Source organism: Mobula hypostoma, chromosome 6 (assembly GCF_963921235.1).
Source record: "Mobula hypostoma chromosome 6, sMobHyp1.1, whole genome shotgun sequence".
Classification (NCBI taxonomy): domain Eukaryota; kingdom Metazoa; phylum Chordata; class Chondrichthyes; order Myliobatiformes; family Myliobatidae; genus Mobula; species Mobula hypostoma.
This window is the reverse complement of record NC_086102.1, coordinates 52,382,318-52,401,413: the sequence shown is the minus strand read 5'-3', so window position 1 is coordinate 52,401,413 and position 19,096 is coordinate 52,382,318. Positions and strand designations below refer to the sequence as shown.

Here is a 19,096-nt window from a genome sequence, read left to right as displayed (position 1 = left end):
CCAGCTTTCCCGCGCATCCGCCTGGACACGCATTCGCCAGGGGCGTTTTATAAAGGCGCATCTCTGACTATCCTCCAAGGGGCAAGAATGCCAGCACCCGTCTTTCTGGTTTCTATCGCGATGCTGTATAAAAAATAGCAAGTTTTATCCAGTGTGAGCGGACTGGGCGAGCAAGCTGCCGAAAGTTGGCAATTTGTGGTGCGTTCGCATTTACTAGAAACAATCCCCGCCAAAGCCGGCTTCTTGTACCCTCCTTTGTCTGATTATTTTAAATATAATACTTTTCAAACCGGCGAGAGATAATTGGCGTTCGTAGTTATATTATGCAGCTACAAGCCGTCACTATAGAGGGAGGAGAATAATTAGTCCTGAGATTCACGAGGCCAGGCGGGGGTCTCTCCCACTCCCCCTTCCCAACGAATGGGGATTTTCGTGACCACTGTTGAAAGGAAGGGGGGTCTGACTGTGAAGTGACTGACTACCTGTCCGTCAGCTTAGAGACCAGAAGGATGCTGCTGTGTGCTTGGTGACTGCAATTCCCAGACGATGGCTCCCTCAGTTTGGACGTGAGCGGACGACCGGAGGAGGGCAGCCGCACTAACTCGCTTCTCCGGCTATTCCGCTCCTATTATTTTATTATTTTTTTTTCAAAATTTTGACAGTCGGAGGGCCTACCTGGTGCCTTCCTGTCTCAGCCACAGTGAGTTGAGCCGCTTCTCTTGGAGCCGGGACTGAGAAGGGTGTGTTTGAAGGATGATTTTGAGCGTGGGCTTCAGCGTCTTCCTGCTTCTCTCTCATCGGGTCCTCGGCGCCGAGAGTCACATTCCCACCGAAGGTAAGAGAGAGCGCCCCGGGGAAAGTGACAGCCACTCAACACCACCTTTAACTTTGGCAACCCCGCCAGTAGCCGCTTCGGCCCGGGGAGTGCCACTCTTGTTGCTGTCATCTGAAGTGGGCACAGAATTTAATGTTTACAAAATGGCAATGACAGCGGCGTTTAAAAATAAAATGCTTTTTTATTTTCCCCGATATCTCAGTAACCCAGCGCAGGAATGGACCCCGCGATGTTGTATCTGAAATAACACCTTCCATAAGTTGGAGCTAAACTGATGCAAAATGGTAATGAGTTACACTCGGGTTTAATAATGTTTGTGGAAAATCGTGGGCGCTTAGCTTATAACCATGAAAATCGCTATGGTCAAATATATTTGTGTTTTAACTTAAACGGTTGGTTGCTGGGGCCAGGTGTTGTTTTAAATATTGCAAAATTCATTTTGTAGCTATTTCCTTTAAAATTAACACATTGATGTGTTGTTATTCCAGTTTATTTTACAAAACATTCTATAATGTACAACATTGTCCTAGTTTATCATATTGCATTGTTCGTGGATCATATAACGTTGAAAGGGAAGCAGCTTTCCTTTTAAATATCTTTTCTAAACGGTTTTAAACTATTCTGGAATAATTTCACTTCCACTGCAATAACTTGCCAGTTTGATGGGAGATAATGAAATAGAAGATAGGAGTAACAGCAAATTTGAACTATGGTTGCCGGCCTTGGTTCCAAAGGCCCAGCCGAAGTACAGTACTTTCCGATTCAGTCTTCATCTGATTGAGCCATGATCCCTTTCCCGTAAATATTTAGAGACCAAGATCGACATCCATTGAGATTTTCAGGAGAGATAACCGACGGCGGTATCAAGCAGCTTTTCGTATAAGCCATACTGGGAACATGTCATGCCTGTACTAAGGACAATCGGGCTCTTTTTAAAGTTTATTATTTGGAAAGGACCGCTGCAAGGTTAAAGCAGTGACTGCAGCTGCTTTCGGGAAATAGGTGTACGTCATCATTCGGGTGCTTTCTGCTGGGACAATTGTAATAAAGTTGAGATTGGACTCTGCTAAAATTATCCATAATGTTGATGTCTAATGGGACAGTATGTGAACTAGAAGCAAGGTTTGCTACATGTTTATATGCAGTGTTGCAGAGATACGTTTGCAAAGAGGATAACTATTCCTCTTTTCATTTATGAGATAAGCCAATGCATTATTTAATGTCATTAGGGTGCTGCAACATATCAATGTTCTAAAGAAGATTGGGATTTTATGACTGCTTTAATATTTGAATCAAAGGATGTACCCAAGGTGCATAGAGCAATGCAACCGAAGGAAACATAATACTAACTGCGCAAACTATCTGGAGTTTTTAAGTATTCTGGTGGTGGTAGTTGCTTTCTGTTTCATCATTTGTTCACATGTTCAATGTGTAACTCCTTGCTAAATTTATAATTGAGTTATTTAACTCTGCCCATTAAATGTCTTTGGGTATCATTTCCCTTAACAGTTAAAATGAGTACTTTTTGAACTATAGTGTCAATTTATAGGGTTGTCAAAATCCTTTAAATTAAAAAATGTTGCTATTGCAATTTTAGTGGTCTGCTGATTTTGTTTTGGAAATTAATCCTTGGAACTAAAACTTCAGTCTGGTTGATTAAACATTTGCAACCATTTTTAATGCTTCATCCTGGGAGGCTTCAGTCTCTCTTCCACCCATCAGAAATATTTATCAAGAGCGCTGCGTACGCAGGGCCCTAAGCATTGTCAATAATTCCTCCCATCCATCCAACAATCTCTTTGACCCCCTATCATCAGGCAGGAGGTATCGCAGCATTAGGATAAGGACTATTAGAATGAAAACAAGCTTCTTCCCCCAGGCCGTAAAATTAATGAACCCCCGGCCACCACCCAGGTATCATGCATGATGTGCCACTAGCATTATACTGCTTACTTTTTAACTTGTGACATAAATGTGCCTTATTATTGGTTAATTTACTTGTAATATTCATATGTTGTGCACCTTGGTCCGGAGGAACATTGTTTCCTTTGGCGGTATACACATGTAGGGTTGAATGACAGTGAATTGAACTTGAACTTGGGAACATTTTGAATTTGTTTTCTCTTTCAACAAAAAGTTAACTTTATAGAGTCAACAAAGGTTCAGGAGGTGTAAAATATGTTTTAACCTAAACTTTCTGTATTCAGACCCTAATGTAAAATAAGTGATTTTATGGTTTAAAGCAAACATTTTATTATTGCATGGATCATCATTTGATTGCAATAAAACAGTACATCCTAAAGATTGGACAAGTGTGATGTATATAATAATCCGAATAGGATGAGAAGATATTGCTTGTTGAGCTTGTGGTAAAAGCATTGTTTGTTTTTCATAAGTTGCTTTAACAGTTCTATTACACAATCCCAGGATTTACGCAGGAATAGTATAACATATTAAGTCAGCAAATTCATAAGAATAAAATGTGTAATTATAACCAAATTATATGTAGTATTTGTGGACTTAATTTACATAGTTTTGTTTATTATATCCTATTACAGTTCTCTGTTAAAATAATGGTGAGGCTGGCAGTGCTTGCAGTTTCATATGTGAAGGTGGCAAAATAACTTCACATGGGGCACTCGCATGATTAAATTTAAAAGCCGGAGCTACTCTATTCTGTTAAATATTGCAATATCGACTTGCAAACTATTGCATATTAAAATAGTGCATAGTTGCCATATTTGTGTTCTAAAGGTGGAAAGACCAGTTGGTTCACGGCGTACCCATTTCAATCCAGCTACCAAGCCCAGTTAATTTACAGTCCTCCAAGAGGACCACAATCTTGTCATGGTTTGGAAGCTTGAGTTCCTCAATGACCTGGAGCACTCCATATGCTGGTAGGAGTCAGGGCCTTGTACTTTGGCTTTTGGTAGGGTCACCCATACCAAATAGGTCAAAGAATAGAGGCCAGACTAAGTTGTCCACTGGTCTTGCAGCTTTGGGGGTTCAGCTCAAGGCTAACAACCCTGACTGGTCAAACTAAACTGTTACGGAAACAGAAAGAAGAGAAAAAAAATCCTTCATTTCTGCCCTAAACGCCAGTGGTGTAATGCGCAGAGAGTAAGTATTAATTTTCAGTGCTAATTAACAAATAAAATAGTGGTGGCTTGTCTTTCATGATTTGAATTGTTGGAGGTAGCCTTTTCCTCAATGAAAATATTCTTTCTCTTTATTTTCTCTGAATCTGATTTAGCAATAATTTCATGCACTTCTGTTTACTTTTCATTTCCAAACCTTGATGTTAATTTCTTAGTCTTTTGTTGGATAAGGAAATCTATAGTTAGTTTTTCGATTCTGTCAGGCTCCAAAAGCCCCTTTTTTTTGTCCCGGCAGTGCTGTTGCTAGCTCATATTTTCAGCAACATGGAATACAAACACTGTATAGTTTCTATGCAAGGTCACGTATTAAATAGCCAGCCGCAACAAATAGTGGCTCAAGCTGTTAGAAATAAAATTAGTACATTTTCACATGCGGATGCAGAATATATAGAGTAATTGATATACTGCAGTCTTAAGGAACACTTTCGTACTTTATTCACAAGTCTTAGAGAAGATGCAGTTTTCATATGGGGTATTCTGCAAACTGGCTTATTCTTATGAATCACTTTGAATTTTGTCTGTGTTTAATATTTGTGATTAGTTGACTGGCTTAGAATAATGGCACAATGTCAGTCACCTCTTAGAGACTGGGGGAATATCTTAATCAGTTAAAAATTTAACAAAGTCAAGCTTGGAATTAGAATAGATTCAAATTGATCACTGAAATATGACATCCAATATTCTCCCACCGTATCTGAAAGAAAAATCACCATTCGGCTTTGCTGACTTAATTTTATAAAGGCAACTTTACTTGGGATAGAAGTAAAAACTTATTATATACAAAAATTCACTGGTTATGGTAGTTTTACATGTGGGTTTATAGAAGCTGGAAAAATTATTCTAAGGATTTATTTTGGTTGATTTAAGGGTGATATCTTTAATTTATTGTGTGGGTACAATGTAAATTTAGAATGCCAATGAAAATTCCCAAGCAAAATGCCCATAGCAGAGGAGATTCATCCAGATAAGTAAAGATGATTTTCCTAAATGTTTTTTATTGTCTCTGCTGCAGCGATCAGTTTTTGTTGGGTTTTCAATTAGGGCTCAAATGACTATAACTTGCAGGGAATTTGTATAGTTTTAAAACTTTGAGCCTATTAAACTGCTTCACCTAGTGTTTTTAATAATGTAGAAAGAATTAATTCAGTTCCTTGGAACAAAAGTTTTCAAAGCATTTTACATGAAAATTTGTTGATTTTGTTGAGTGTATTTGATTAAGGAAAACAGTTTATGTTCACTTATCAGCTTTTGTGCTCGGTGAAACTGGTATCTAAATTTAATCCTAGTTGAAGTAGAAGAGTCAAGTTCATCTTTGAATATTTGTTTGCTTTTTGTGCAGTATGTGCATGGAAGTAATCTATTTACTGAATTCAAAGAAAATCCTTGCGTAGCCATTGAACTTTACAATATCCTTTTTAATGCCTGTAAACTACTTTTTTTTGTATTCTGTTTGGCTTTTTGCTTACAGTTGTGTTGTCAATGCTTCTAAGCCAGGCAGCACCGGGAGCCAGGTATGAGTCCTTTTAATTATTGTTCGATCCTCTGCTGTGCAATTCTGAAAATTCCTAGAGACTTCATACTGTCCGGCAGAAGGGAGCTTATTTGCTCTGCATCATGAAACCTGTTACCCAAAATACTTGCAATTGCAATGTCCGATTACTATATTTTAACTTCATGGTTCTGTAACAGAATGCATTATTAAATGCCTGTATTCTTCTACTTGTTTCCGTCATGCAATTTTGAAAGTGGAAATTGTAGCTAATTAGCTTATGGTAGGCTCCCTATCAGGAGTTTCCCAGCCTTTTCTATGCCGTGGACTAATACTATTAAGCAAGCCGTCTGTGGACTCCAGGTTGGGAACCCCTCACCTAGTTCATCTTTGAGCCAAGTCACTTGTGAGAAATGAGCTAAAGTGGGAAAGGTGTATAGATAAATGCGTTTGTTAGCATTGGATTTAAAACATAAACAAATATCTACACTATGCAATTCTCTCTGCTTTGGATTTGTCTGGTCAGCAACTGTCAGCAGGCTGGATGGAGAGCAAGGTGTCTCCCAGTGGAGGTTGGTTGTAGGGGATTTGCAGCCTGTTCCCTAGTTAGAGCCTTCAGCAATTTGGGCATCGAGGGAGAGAGGAAGAGGAGAGCCATCCGCAGTACCACCGATGTGGCAGAGAGGGCCTCAAGATGGCTGTGGTTAAAAAGAGGGGAGACATTGAGTCTTAAGTAGCTAGCCATCTGGACACAAGCTGGGGTCTGATCAGCCCCGGCTGGGTCACCTGGAGGAGGCTGTATGATGTTGAAAGACCTGAAACACCCGATGATTCCAGGAACATCACTGAAGATGTGTCCAGAAGCATCAATAGATGTCTGTACACAGTCAAATGTACTTTATTTAATATTTAGCTGTAAACAAGTGTAACAGTTCAAAATGGCACATTCTTTAAATTCATCGATGAATGATTCAACTCTTATGATGCAAATTGTTAAGTATTTATTTTATTTAATTAAAATGTGAAATCAAATGGCGTAGCTGGTAGTTAAAAAGCAGGACATTCCAAACAAAATGGAAAATGGTAGAACTCCTAAGTACATTAGGCAGCATCTGTTCAGAGAACATTTAAGTCAATACTTCGTATTGACTTTCTACAACTTGCAATGTTGATTGAATTTATTTCTCTGCTTTTGTTTCCGATATTGGTGATAATATAGGTCAACGTTGGCCATCTTGAACTCTATCGGTGCAGAAATGATAGTGAAAGGGTTAACGTTGACGTGACAGTACTGCAGAACTCAACATTATAGCACACACTGAAGTGATAAGTGTGGTCACACTGAGCACATTGTTCATTATAGGTTGTACCCTACAAAGTAATAATGTGACAAAGATCTGTGTGCATTTCAGATTTATATTCAGTATCATTTCATAATGTATTTTAGAGACATTTTATTTTCTAGTTTAAAATGGACTAAGCTACTATTGGAAAATTAAACACTAAAATGTAAGGGAAGTAGAAAGGTTCATAAAGGTATTTCATTTTCAGTTGTATTGGTGCAGTTTTGCCTCAAATACAGATTTGTTTGGTTAGATATGTACAGGAACACTACAACAGGCAGACTTTTGGAGATGATAATATGGAATAAATTGAACAGAAACTTTCATTTTAAAGAAAACACAGCCAATATGGATTTATTAGACATGTTATGTCTGACAAATTTAGCAAGTGTTTAGTTGGAGGAAAAGCAGTGGGTGTTTAGTAGATGGACTTTCAAATGTTTGAAGTGGAGCATTAGAGGCACTCAGGATGAAAGTAGTTATAAAAGGAAATGCAGCGGCAAGGAAATGAAGTTGAATGGTAAGAGCTGATAAATGTAATTCTGGCTATGTATCTATACATTATATAGAATCATTCAATGTTGGATTTCTGTATTCTCAGGTACAAAGTGGTGTGCAAAAGTCCAATCCCAAAATTTGTTCAGAATAGTTCATGTAAAATGACTTAAGGACAAAGTTAACTTAATTATCTTTCAAATACACAGTGTAGTCACAAGAAAAAAAAATGTATCCTATGTTGTAAAATTCTTTTAAAGATATGCTATAAGGTCTCTTGCTCTATGGGTGAAATCTTATCCATTTGTGTTAATCATTCTTTATCATCTCAAACGTTCAGAACCCTCAGTTGAAATCAAGACTGCTGGCACTTTGAAAACATTCAAAAGTCAGGATGAAGCAAAAGCAAAGTAATGTTAAAGTGAATAAAATCTTTCATCATTGTTATCATCTCAGTGAAACTTCTACTGTGCATCTTCTATAATATCTTTACATAAAGTTCAAAGTAAATTTATTATCAAAGTACACATATGCCATCCTTTACTACCCTGAGATTTATTTCCTTGTGGGCATACTCAATAAATCGATGATAAAATGATTGCCATAACAGGATCAAAGAAAGACTGCACCAACATGGGTGTTCAATCAGTTTGAAAAGAGCAACGAGCTTTGCAAATACAAAAAGAAATAAATAGTAAAAAAACAAATGAGCAATAAATATTGAGAACGTGAAATGAAAAGTCCTTGAAAATGAGTCGATAGGTTGTGGGGCAAGTGAAGTTGGGTGAAGTTATCTCCTTTGGTTCAAGAGCCTGATGTTTAGAGGTAATAATAATTCCTCAACCTGGTGGTGTGAGTTCTGAGGCTCCTGTACCTTCATCCTGATACCAGCAACGAGAAGAGAGCTTGTCTAGGGTGGAAGGGGGTCCCTGATGATAGATGCTGCTTTTCTGTGACAGTGTTTTGTGCAGATGTGCTCAATGGTTTGCTATCAATCCAAACTAATTATCATATTCAATTCACTGAAATAAATCAATATATTTTCTCAAAATCTTTGATTACTTTAATTTACTGCTCTATAATGTTCATAGTTTAAAATCCTAGTTTATTACATAATGAAGCCAGGGTATCAAAGGGTATGGGGAGAAGGCAGGGGAGTGGGGATGACTGGAAAAATTGGATCAGCTCATGATTAAATGGCAGAGCAGACTCGATGGGCTGAATGGCCTGCTTCTGCTCCAATGTCTTATGGTCTAATTTAAATCAGATTTCAACTATTTTCTTTGAGAAAATTTAGAATAGAAATGGGTTAGTATGACATCTATTCAACATGTTAGTGTTTAACATTCTAGCATTTGATAGTAAGTGGAGAAATTGCTTCCATTGGAAAGAGACACTATAATTCACAATATGAGGAAAGAATTTACTGTGCATTACCTGTGAATTCTGGAAGCAGCATAACTTCCATAAGTAGGTGGGTATATAATTAAATTAGAATCTTGCGCTAGCTCCATGCCCCAGCTTTGAAATTGTATCTCTGCAAATTGGGTTTTTTTCTTGTATATATAATTATCTTTTGAATGTTCCAATAGAAACTGCTGCCATCAAATTTCAAATGTAACATTTCATGCAATGATAATTGAATGATGAGATTTTCCCTTATTTCTCCTCTAATTCTTCCACCAGTTAACATAAATTAGAAATTTCTTACCATTTAACTTGCCTGAAGAAACAGTTTCCCCTATTTGCTCTCTTAAAAACCTCAGTTTTGAGGACTCAAGTAGATTTCTATTTGGCCTTAACCATTCCTCCATCCCAAGTGGAAAAATAAAATTCTACTTTATTAGCCTCCAAAACCAATCCAGTTACTCAACCTAAGTATCATCTCAGTAATATACTCATATCCTTTCTAAATCCTTCCCAAGAGTGTTATGTTTAGAATTGTACAGAATAACCTAAGGTATGTAATGTTTAGAATGCTGCTTTTGCTTTTGTATTCAATATCTTATTTCTTATTAAAGCCAGGTAACTCTCAATTTCTTAACCAGGTGTATTGCCACTTCCAGAGTGTTGTGAATGTTCACCCCCTGGTGGTTCTATTCTTGCACTTCCTTCAAAACAGTCCCTTGTACAGAACTATCATGTTTTTTTTAAATCATGTAAGGGTATCTTCTGCAAAACTTTGGAAATCAGCTGTATTATTATTTATCTTTGAAATCTGATTAGAAATAACAATGAATGATATAAAAGTTTGCAAAAGTTATTTTTTTCTCTCTAAAAATGAAATCCTAAGAAAGTTCCTAAAAAATCTCTATTACAGAAAGCAGTTGACGGTGTTAACATTAGGTCACTAGACATGGCATCCTGTAATCAAAGATATTTTTGGATTATTAGAAATGCTTAAAAGGAGGTAAACATTGCATGGATCTTAGGGCCAGAGTTCTTTGTTTACTGAAATTAAACTGGTATCATGATTTTGGATGTTCATTATAATCCCCTCCTAGTATTCTGTTCCATTGTCCTTAAGTCTTTAGGAGGGGAAGCCAACAGATGACTTGTACTGTAGTGACCTTTTATTTCTAATGATTAAAAATTAATTTCAGTTACACAAAGGTTGTTCCACTTGACCTTTCAAAGATATTTTAGTCACAAAATCGAGTAGCCATTAGCAAATAATTGGAAAATGTGTTCATCTTGTTGCATGGCTCAGTGTGGAGTGACTGCTTTGACTGTAAAAGCTTCAAATTAAAGTGACCATGGTTCCAACTTTATGTAAAAGAAATCATTTACAGGTTAGTCATAACTGACGATTGCAGTCCGTGGCCTTGAGAAAGTACGGCAAGCTGCAGAGGTTCTGATGGAGTTGCTCAGTCAGTTCTAGGATTTGGATCAAACCATAGTGAAAGACTGGTGATCTGATAGAGTTCCCATGCACTAACAGCATGGGAATTGATCCTCCTTGGTATTAATGTTACCATGCTTCATGGGTATTTTGGGGATGGCCTACATTACTTATGAAGTACCTCTGTGGATAGGAGTGGATGTTCACCATGGTAGATAGCATACTAAATTCAGTTTTGCTCAAGGTGGTACCAAACCTCCTGAGTTGCTGGAGCTGTACTCACATAAATGATGGAAAAGCCCTGGGGAGATGAATAATGATATCCAGCTTCTAGCCTGTTTTTGTGGCCATAGTCATTATTTGTCCAATCCAGTTTTACCTCAAAAGTGATCAGAATTGCTAATGTTCAGTGGGATTATTATTGCCAAAATAGAGTCTGGAAGCCCAAAAAAACTTGTACTTCACAAATATTACAGCACAAGCCCAACGTGAAGATTGCAAGAAATCACACAGTTAATGATCTCCATTTGTCCGTGCAGGGTTATCTTTATATAATGGTTCAAAGTCAACAGACGTTGAAATGTAAAGTAGTATTCCTTTTTCCCTACGTAAACACTAATACTGTCTGAGACTCTAGTCAGTTAGTATGCAGATCATCCACAACAAAATCTAATCTTTCTACTTATTTAATTGTTTAACTAACTTAGATGTACACCATATGCTTATCCCAGTATAAAGATTAAAGGCTGACAATACATTTCAAACTCACTATTTTTAATTATTTATTTTCAATTTAACTTTGCAAGATTACTGTGGCATTATTATTTTAACACACGAAAAATACTCTATTTAACTTTTCATTATGTGTTCTATAGAATCTATTTAGGGAAGCATTGCTGCTTGCACTTGGCCTTGCCAGAATTGCTGAAAGCAATCCTATTGATGAGGCTAGTCCTATCTACCGGGTTTATACATGGCTCAGAGGTGACTGGAGTAGTGTATCTTCAAATGAGCACCGTAACTGGCTTTTCCCCTGGCCCTTCAATTTGTGTAATGTTTTACAATGCAGAATGCTAGTTATTTAATTTGATCATAGTACTAAAGGACATCTGGTTCATCTTGAACACCAAGTCCAAGAGATTATCAATTTTACCAATGGAATACAAAGGTACAGAAATAGAACTAATGCAAAATAGATAAATTAGACTGTTTTTGGATAAAGGCTCAAACAGGAAAATAGTTTAAAGATGAGAGTGTATTTCTTAAAAATTAAATATAGGGCAATTTCAAATATTCCATTTCCAGAGCACAGTAATAGAGACTTGTGGTAGAACTATAAATCACATCATTAATAGAAACCACAAGACATAAAACATGAAACCTAAATGGCTGTAAAGAGATGCACTTGCATTTGTGGCATAAATCCAATAATTTCTGACACTTATGAGAAGTTAACTGCTTTTGCACTTGTACGGCAGAGTAGAAGAACAAAACATACAACGACCATTTCTAACTATTCATACCTCTTGGCACATCTCTTGCTACAGTTTTATTTTATTACATATTAATTATGATTAATGCTGAGAACCCACTGTTATCTTCCCTGCATCAGCTCAGCCAGTGGTGCATTTTTCATGCCTTCTCTTTGAAAATCAAATTGTTAGCAGTTTTTAGCCCCACAGAATTAACAAAAGAAACTTAAATGGAGGATCTGATCTTGTACTGTATCAAGTTGCTAGAGTAAAGGTGCTGGTTTCCAATTCATGCAGCTAACCTTAAATTTGAAATGCAAGGCACAAAAGAAATTGACTGATAAGAAGCAAAATGGGGGTCATTGGATTTTGCATTAAAGTCTCTTGAATTGAGTTTCAGTCCATATGTAATGAATATTTATACACATTCAAAAGCACAAATGCTGGAAGTTGCCATCAAATGGTATACGATTTGCTTAGAAAATACTATATATGTTTAAATATTCTAGTGCAAATAATATGTATTTAAATTTATCCCACTGGAGGAGAAACCTGTTGTTTGCCATGCAGACAGCAGTGTTGTTCATGATAAACTTAGCAGCTGAAAAATCATCAATTATTATTTTCAGTGTAAAATGAACTTTTTCTCCTGGGACTTGAACAGAGCCTTGTCATTGTTGTAACCTCCTTGAAGGTCAGTGGTTTCAAGGGAATAAACACTGGGGCATTTGGTTTGCTAAAATCCTATTGTAGGTTGAAACCATGTTACTTATTCCCAACCCCTTTTACAAAAAGTTCTGAGAGGCAGCATTAGGAGCACCGTAGAGTTTTTAGATTATTAGACGAAAGATGTAAAGCTCGACCTTGATGGATCTCCATTTCACTTCACTGAACACTTATATTCAGGCATTTTCTGCAATTTTTGCTGAATGGATAAACTTGTAATGAAACTCCCGGGGCCATACAACCAATATTTGTATCTCAACCGATGGAATATATGGATTGAGGATTAAAAGGATGCAATGATGGAAATCAGTGGAATTTTAAATCAAACTGGGTATATAGAGTGTATGGTGAGGGAAAAAAAAATCAGAATTTTGAAAATGAATCTTACTGTGCCTCAGTCTGAGTTCTTTTCATTTTCAAAACAAATTGGAATTTGAATATCTTAAGACTAAAAATTGACACTTTAATTTACATGCAAGAAGTAGATGTGCTTTAACATGGAGCCTGTCACACCCCTTGTATGGTGTCCCAAAGTTCTTCACAACCTCTGTAGTACTTTACAAATACAGTTGCCACTGTAATGTGTGAAATGATCTGTTAGGTTTTTGAGAAGCAGTGTGATAATGGCCATGTGATCTGTTTCATTAATGTTGATTGAAAGATGAATTTTGGCTCCCTCACCTTGGACAACTTCCCTGCTCCTCGTCAAAATGTTTTCCTGAGATCTCAGATGGGGTCTTCAGTTAGCCTAAACATTTGTGTTCATGTCTGTAGAGAGATATTTGAAATCCCAGCCTTCTGACTTGGATGGGATTGACCACTTTAATCACAGCTGACAGGACTGGTGAAAACTACCAGTGCATTTTGTGACCGGAAACATTAAATAGCTTTGCATCTGCAGGAGTACTTGCGTTAATCCTATTTGATGTGGTTAAGCACCGTCTTCAGAAATTAAGCTTGCGTAGAATCAATTTCACTAGCCATTATTGTTAGATTGTGGATAGTTTTGTTTAGTGGACCGAGGGAGTGGATGGAAGCTGACAAAACTTGTTCATGATCATTTAGTGTGAGTGAGAAATCCTGGCAGGCAACTGAACACAGCCTCTGATCGGGATTGAATTCTCCTTTGATTGGGACTGGATTCACCTTTGAGGCACAGAATTAGAGCTGTGATGCAGCAATTAAATTGATTCAGATCAAATAAGGGAACAAACTCATTACTTTTTTATAATATAACTTAAATTACTCCAGTAGTTACAAAATGCTTTGGACATCATCCTAAGAGAGACATGTAATGCTCTAAATTCAGTAAAAACTTTGTGCTGAACATGGGGTTATTTGTTTTGGTTATTTATACATTGGATACAAGCATTTATGTTGATGCCCACATTCATTACCTGACCCCGATTGCTCACAGAATGGTGGCAAGGCATTACCTAAACTGCTATAATCTGTGGCTGTATTTCATAGTGAGGTAGAGTGCTTCAGATTTTACGGGATAAGGGAGAAGATGTACTTCTAAATCAAGATGGTGTATGACTTTGAGGCACTTCTGCTGGTTGTAGTCTACAAATACAGCAGATACTTTCAAAAAAAAAAGTCATGGTAAGTTCCTCGTGCAGAGATGATTTCTAGTGGCTATATGAGCTGCAAACCAATCATTCTGTTTTGTCTGTGTAATATTAAAGTTGCTAGTTGAAACATAATCTTTAATATTGAAAATGCATGAGCCAGTTTGGATAAAGCAAGCTCTCAGGAATTCCAATTGCCAAATAATAAGCTTTTTTGCAAAGTTAACTTGGAAAAATATCACACGGATCAACTATCCTGAAGAATGTCCACTCATGCAGCAGAATGGACAATATTTCACCTTGCTCCTGATATGCCGTGTGGAGAGGGGAATTGCTTAGCCGTCATGGATCAAGTCATTTGCTGCAGAATACCAGACTCAATTAACTTTCTAGCAAAATGAGCTCTCGGAGGTTGATGCTAGGGGATTTAGTGACGATACTTTTCAACACAATTGTGTGGGGGATGGACGTAATAAATGGTGATTGCTGTATGGTACTTTTTGTGAAGGAAAGGATACTTGGTATTTATCACCAATTTGTGAATGTTTATCAGTTGTTACTGGAAATGTGCATAGTTTGTTTTATTATCAGAGGCTTTACAAATAGAACAGAATATTCCATTCATAGAAAGAAAAAACCTCATCCCTCTCCATGTGGAGATAAGATCATTGCTGTAGCAGCAGGGTTGGCCTTGGGAAGCCAGGGTGTGAAGTGCTTAATCATTGGATACTTTGTTGTGAATCAGAGGTTGGATATTGGCCAGAGCAAGTACAAGTGTCATATTTCCTTCCTTAAAGAACATTAGTTTCCAAATATGATTTTCAACAATTCATTAGTTTCATTGTCGCCATTAGTAAACTTGCTTTATATTCCAGTTTTACATTAAATTCTGCAGCTGCTGCACTGCAAATTGAAACTCTTGTTTCCAGATCATTAGACCAGGTCCCTGGTTTACTAGTTCACTAATGTAACTGTTAAATCCCACTTCTTGCAAGTGACAAAGCATCAGTAATAACATTCGGTCATCTTTAAGGTCAGCTCAGCAATATATTTTGTGATTTTATTCTTGCTTGATCATCATGAAATCATATCAACAAAATACTACATAAAAGTTGTGATTTTTGTTTTGTATAATAAAATTGCATAATAAGTTTGTGATAGATGAAATCAGTGCTATTATAATGAAAAAAATGTTTATAATCTGATAAATTCCATTTAGTGTCATTGTTTGAGACCTAATTCGCAATACATGAGAGTTTAAATATAAATGAACTGAAAGGATGTTTGGTGAATTGATTTCTACATAGAGGACATAGGTGATTTATTGTTAATAAAACTAGGAAAATGTATTTTTAATACTATGATCTGTCATTGGTCTAAGTTTGCTGCACATGGGTTTGTCTAAAGTTGTATTACATCAAAAACTAATCTTTCTAGGAAAATCAGTGGCTAAGGAACCAGTTAAGTTTTTGTTCACTGAAAACCAACAACATATGAATTCTAAAATGCCTGGGTACTTGTATAGATATATATTATAGATTGTTGGTAAAGTATTGTAGAGAGCAGAGTTTCTGTAATGACCATCACTGCACATAAGATTAAGCTATTTGTCCACTGCCTGTGAGAAATATGGTTAGCTAATTTGTCACCTGATCCCGTTATGCTGATAAATCCAACAGGAGCATACCGATACTATACTTTCTGGAGTTTATTTGTCACTGACAATAATGGATTCTTTGAGACCTTAATAAAAAATTTCACAGGCACTGAAATCCACAAACAGCATTCATTGTAAAGGAAGTACATACAGTCTGGAAGGTTTAGTCCCTTTGAGATGGTCTCTATTGTCATTTTCCTGACTTGCCTTGAATGCTCCTTTGTCTTCATTTTGGTTTGGTCTGTTGAAAATCTACCATACTGTTGGACCTTACAGAGAGAGGGGGTACTTATTCAGGTGATCCTCCAATTTCCTACATCAACAAATTGGGTGAGTTGGTAACATAATGTACAATATTGCACCTGAGGAAAATCAGTGTTGTAATTAAAAAAAGAATGAGTAGTTTCTCAGCCTCCACTTTTAAAAAAATTTTTAGTTAATTGTTGACAGATTTTGACATTTTTCTTTTGATTTGACATGATGCACATTGTTTTGTAGATGAGCGATAAAAATTCTACTTCAATATATTTCAAATTTAGAAAATGAGACAGTAAAATGTGAAAATAGGTGTGTGCTGAATACTTTTTCAAGGTACTGTAAATTAGATTAGATTAGATTCAACTTTATTGTCATTGTGCTGAGTACAGATACAAAGCCAACGAAATGCATTTAGCATGAAATGCAAAGAATGGTGTTATTTACAAAATAACTGCGAATAAAAACAGTGCTACAGCACACAAATATAAAAGTACTGAGACAGTACAATATGGGTGCAATACTGCTTAGTGCTGTGATGAGAGGTTCAGCAGTGTCACAGCCTCAGGGAAGAAGCTCTTCCTGTGCCTGCTGGTGCGGGAGCGGAGGCTCCTGTAGCGCCTACCGGATGGGGGGGAAGAGTAAAAAGTCCATGGTTAGGGTGAGATGCATCCCTGATAATGCTTTTCGCCCTGCCCAGGCAGCGCTTATGGTAGATGTTCTCAATGGTGGGCAATTGGGTGCTGATAATCGGCTGGGCAGTTTTCACCACACGTTGGAGTGCTTTGCAGTCCGATATGGGACAATTGCCATACCACACCGAGATGAAGTTGGTGAGTATGCTCTCAACAGTACAGTGGTAAAAGTCTGTCAGTCTCCTGGGACAGAGGTGAGCTTTCTTCATGCTCCACAGGAAACAAAGGCACTGTTGCGCCTTTTTGATCAGGATGGAGGAGTTCGGGGACCAGGTGAGATCCTCGGAAATGTGGACACCAAGGAATTTGGACATTGATACACACTCCACTACAGTTCCGTTGATGTAGGTGGGGACATGAGTGTGACTCCTGGCATGCCTGAAGTCCACAATGATCTCCTTGGTCTTCTGGGTGTTAAGGGCCAGATTGTTGTCGGCACACCATGCAGTCAGGTGCTGGACCTCATCCCTGTAGGCCGTCTCGTCATTCCCTCTGATCAGACCAACCACCCTAGTGTCGTCTGCGAATTTGATTATGGAGTTAGAACCATGTATAGGAACGCAGTCATAGGTGAAAAGGGAGTACAGAAGAGGGCTCAGCACACAGCCTTGAGGCATGCCGGTGTTCAGGGTGAGAGTGGAGGAGGAGAGGTTGTGTAACTTAACTGATTGGGGTCTGTTAGTCAAAGTCCAAGGTTCAATTGCAGAGGGATACGCTGATACCAAGCTGGTGACGTTTGGTGATCAGCTTGGAGGAGATCACAGTATTGAATGCCGAACTAAAGTCAATGAACAGCATTCTGACGTAAGAGTTGGGGCTGTCCAGGTGGGTCAGGGCAGAGTGAAGTGCCATGGAGATGGCATCCTCTGTTGACCTGTTGGTGTGATAGGCAAATTAATGGGGGTCCAGGGTAGAGGGCAGGCAGGATTTCAGATGTGATAGAACCAGTCTGTCAAAGCACTTTGCAATGATGGGGATGGGTGCAACTGTACAGAAGTCATTCAGGCCCGTGGCAGTGGAATGCTTCAGCACTGGCACGATGGTAGCGATCTTGAAGCTTTGTGGGGACAACTGCCTGGGCTAGGGACAGATTATAAATGTCTGTGAAGACCCTGGCCAGCTGCCCTGCACAGACTCTGAGCACATGGCCAGGTATTCCATCCAGACCAGCTGCCTTCCGTACATTCACCCTGCTGAGGGAGGCGTAAATATCGGAGGTGGAAAGTGAGAGAGGCAGTTCACCAGGTGGGAGATCTGCTTTGAGGGTGACCTCCATGTTCCATAAGTCAAAGCGAGTATAGAAGTAATTGAGCTCATCAGGGAGGGAAGCAGAGCTGGAAGGGGGCACAGTACTAGATGGTTTGAAGTCTGTAATGACCTGTATGCCATGCCACATGCGCCGGGGCTCTGAGGAGTTGAAATGCTCCTCGATTCTCTGTTTGTATATGTGTTTAGCCTGAGAGATTCCCCTCCTCAGGTTGGCCCGGGCTGAGCTGTAAGCCTCCCGGTCTCCAGACCTGAAGGCTGAATCTCTGGCTTTGAGCAGGAGGTGAACTTCTCTGTTGACTTCATTAACTTTGCCTCCAACTTTCACCCTGCCCTCAAGTTTACCTGGTCCATTTCCGACACCTCCCTCCCCTTTCTAGATCTTTCTGTTTCTATCTCTGGAGACAGCTTATCTACTGATGTCTACCATAAGCCTACTGACTCTCACAGCTACCTGGACTATTCCTCTTCTCACCCTGTCTCTTGCAAAAATGCCATCCCCTTCTCGCAATTCCTCCGTCTCCGCCGCATCTACTCTCAGGATGAGGCTTTTCATTTCAGGACAAGGGAGGTGTCCTTTTTTTAAAGAAAGGGGCTCCCCTTCCTCCACCATCAACTCTGCTCTCAAACGCATCTCCCCCATTTCACGCACATCTGCTCTCACTCCATCCTTCCGTCACCCCACCAGCCTCCAGGTCCAATATATTATTCTCCGTAACTTCTGCCACCTACAAAGGGATCCCACCACTAAGCACATCTTTCCCTCCCCCCCCCCCACCGCTTTCCGCAGGGATCGCTCCCTACGCGACTCCCTTGTCCATTTGTCCCTTCCATCCCTCCCCACGGATCTCCCTCCTGGCACTTTTCCTTGTAAGCGGAACAAGTGCTACACATGCCCTTACACTTCCTCCCTTAACACCATTCAAGGCCCCAGACAGTCCTTCCAGGTGAGGCGACACTTCACCTGTGAGTCGACTGGGGTGATATACTGTATCCGGTGCTCCTGATGTGGCCTTCTGTATATTGGTGAGACCCGATGCAGACTGGGAGATCATTTTGCTGAACACCTGTGCTCTGTCCCCCAGAGAAAGCAGGATCTCCCAGTGGCCACACATTTTAATTCCACATCCCATTCACATTCTGATATGTCTATCCACGACCTCCTCTACTGTAAAGATGAAGCCACACTCAGGTTGGAGGAACACCACCTTATATTCCGTCTGGGTAGCCTCCAACCTGATGGCATGAACATTGACTTTTCTAACTTCTGCTAATGCCCCACCTCCCCCTCG

The 19,096-nt window shown here is 38.8% G+C and overlaps 1 protein-coding gene across 1 annotated transcript in view; it reads left to right on the top strand.

Annotated features, from left to right (window-relative positions):
* Positions 1-601: 601 nt before the first annotated feature.
* epha6 (eph receptor A6) overlaps positions 602-19,096 on the top strand; it is a 754,868-nt gene continuing 736,373 nt past the window's right edge. The window contains exon 1 of the mRNA XM_063050836.1: positions 602-835. Within this exon, the coding sequence (XP_062906906.1) occupies positions 754-835 (82 nt within the window). The 5' untranslated portion in view covers positions 602-753. The remainder of the gene's footprint in view (positions 836-19,096) is intronic.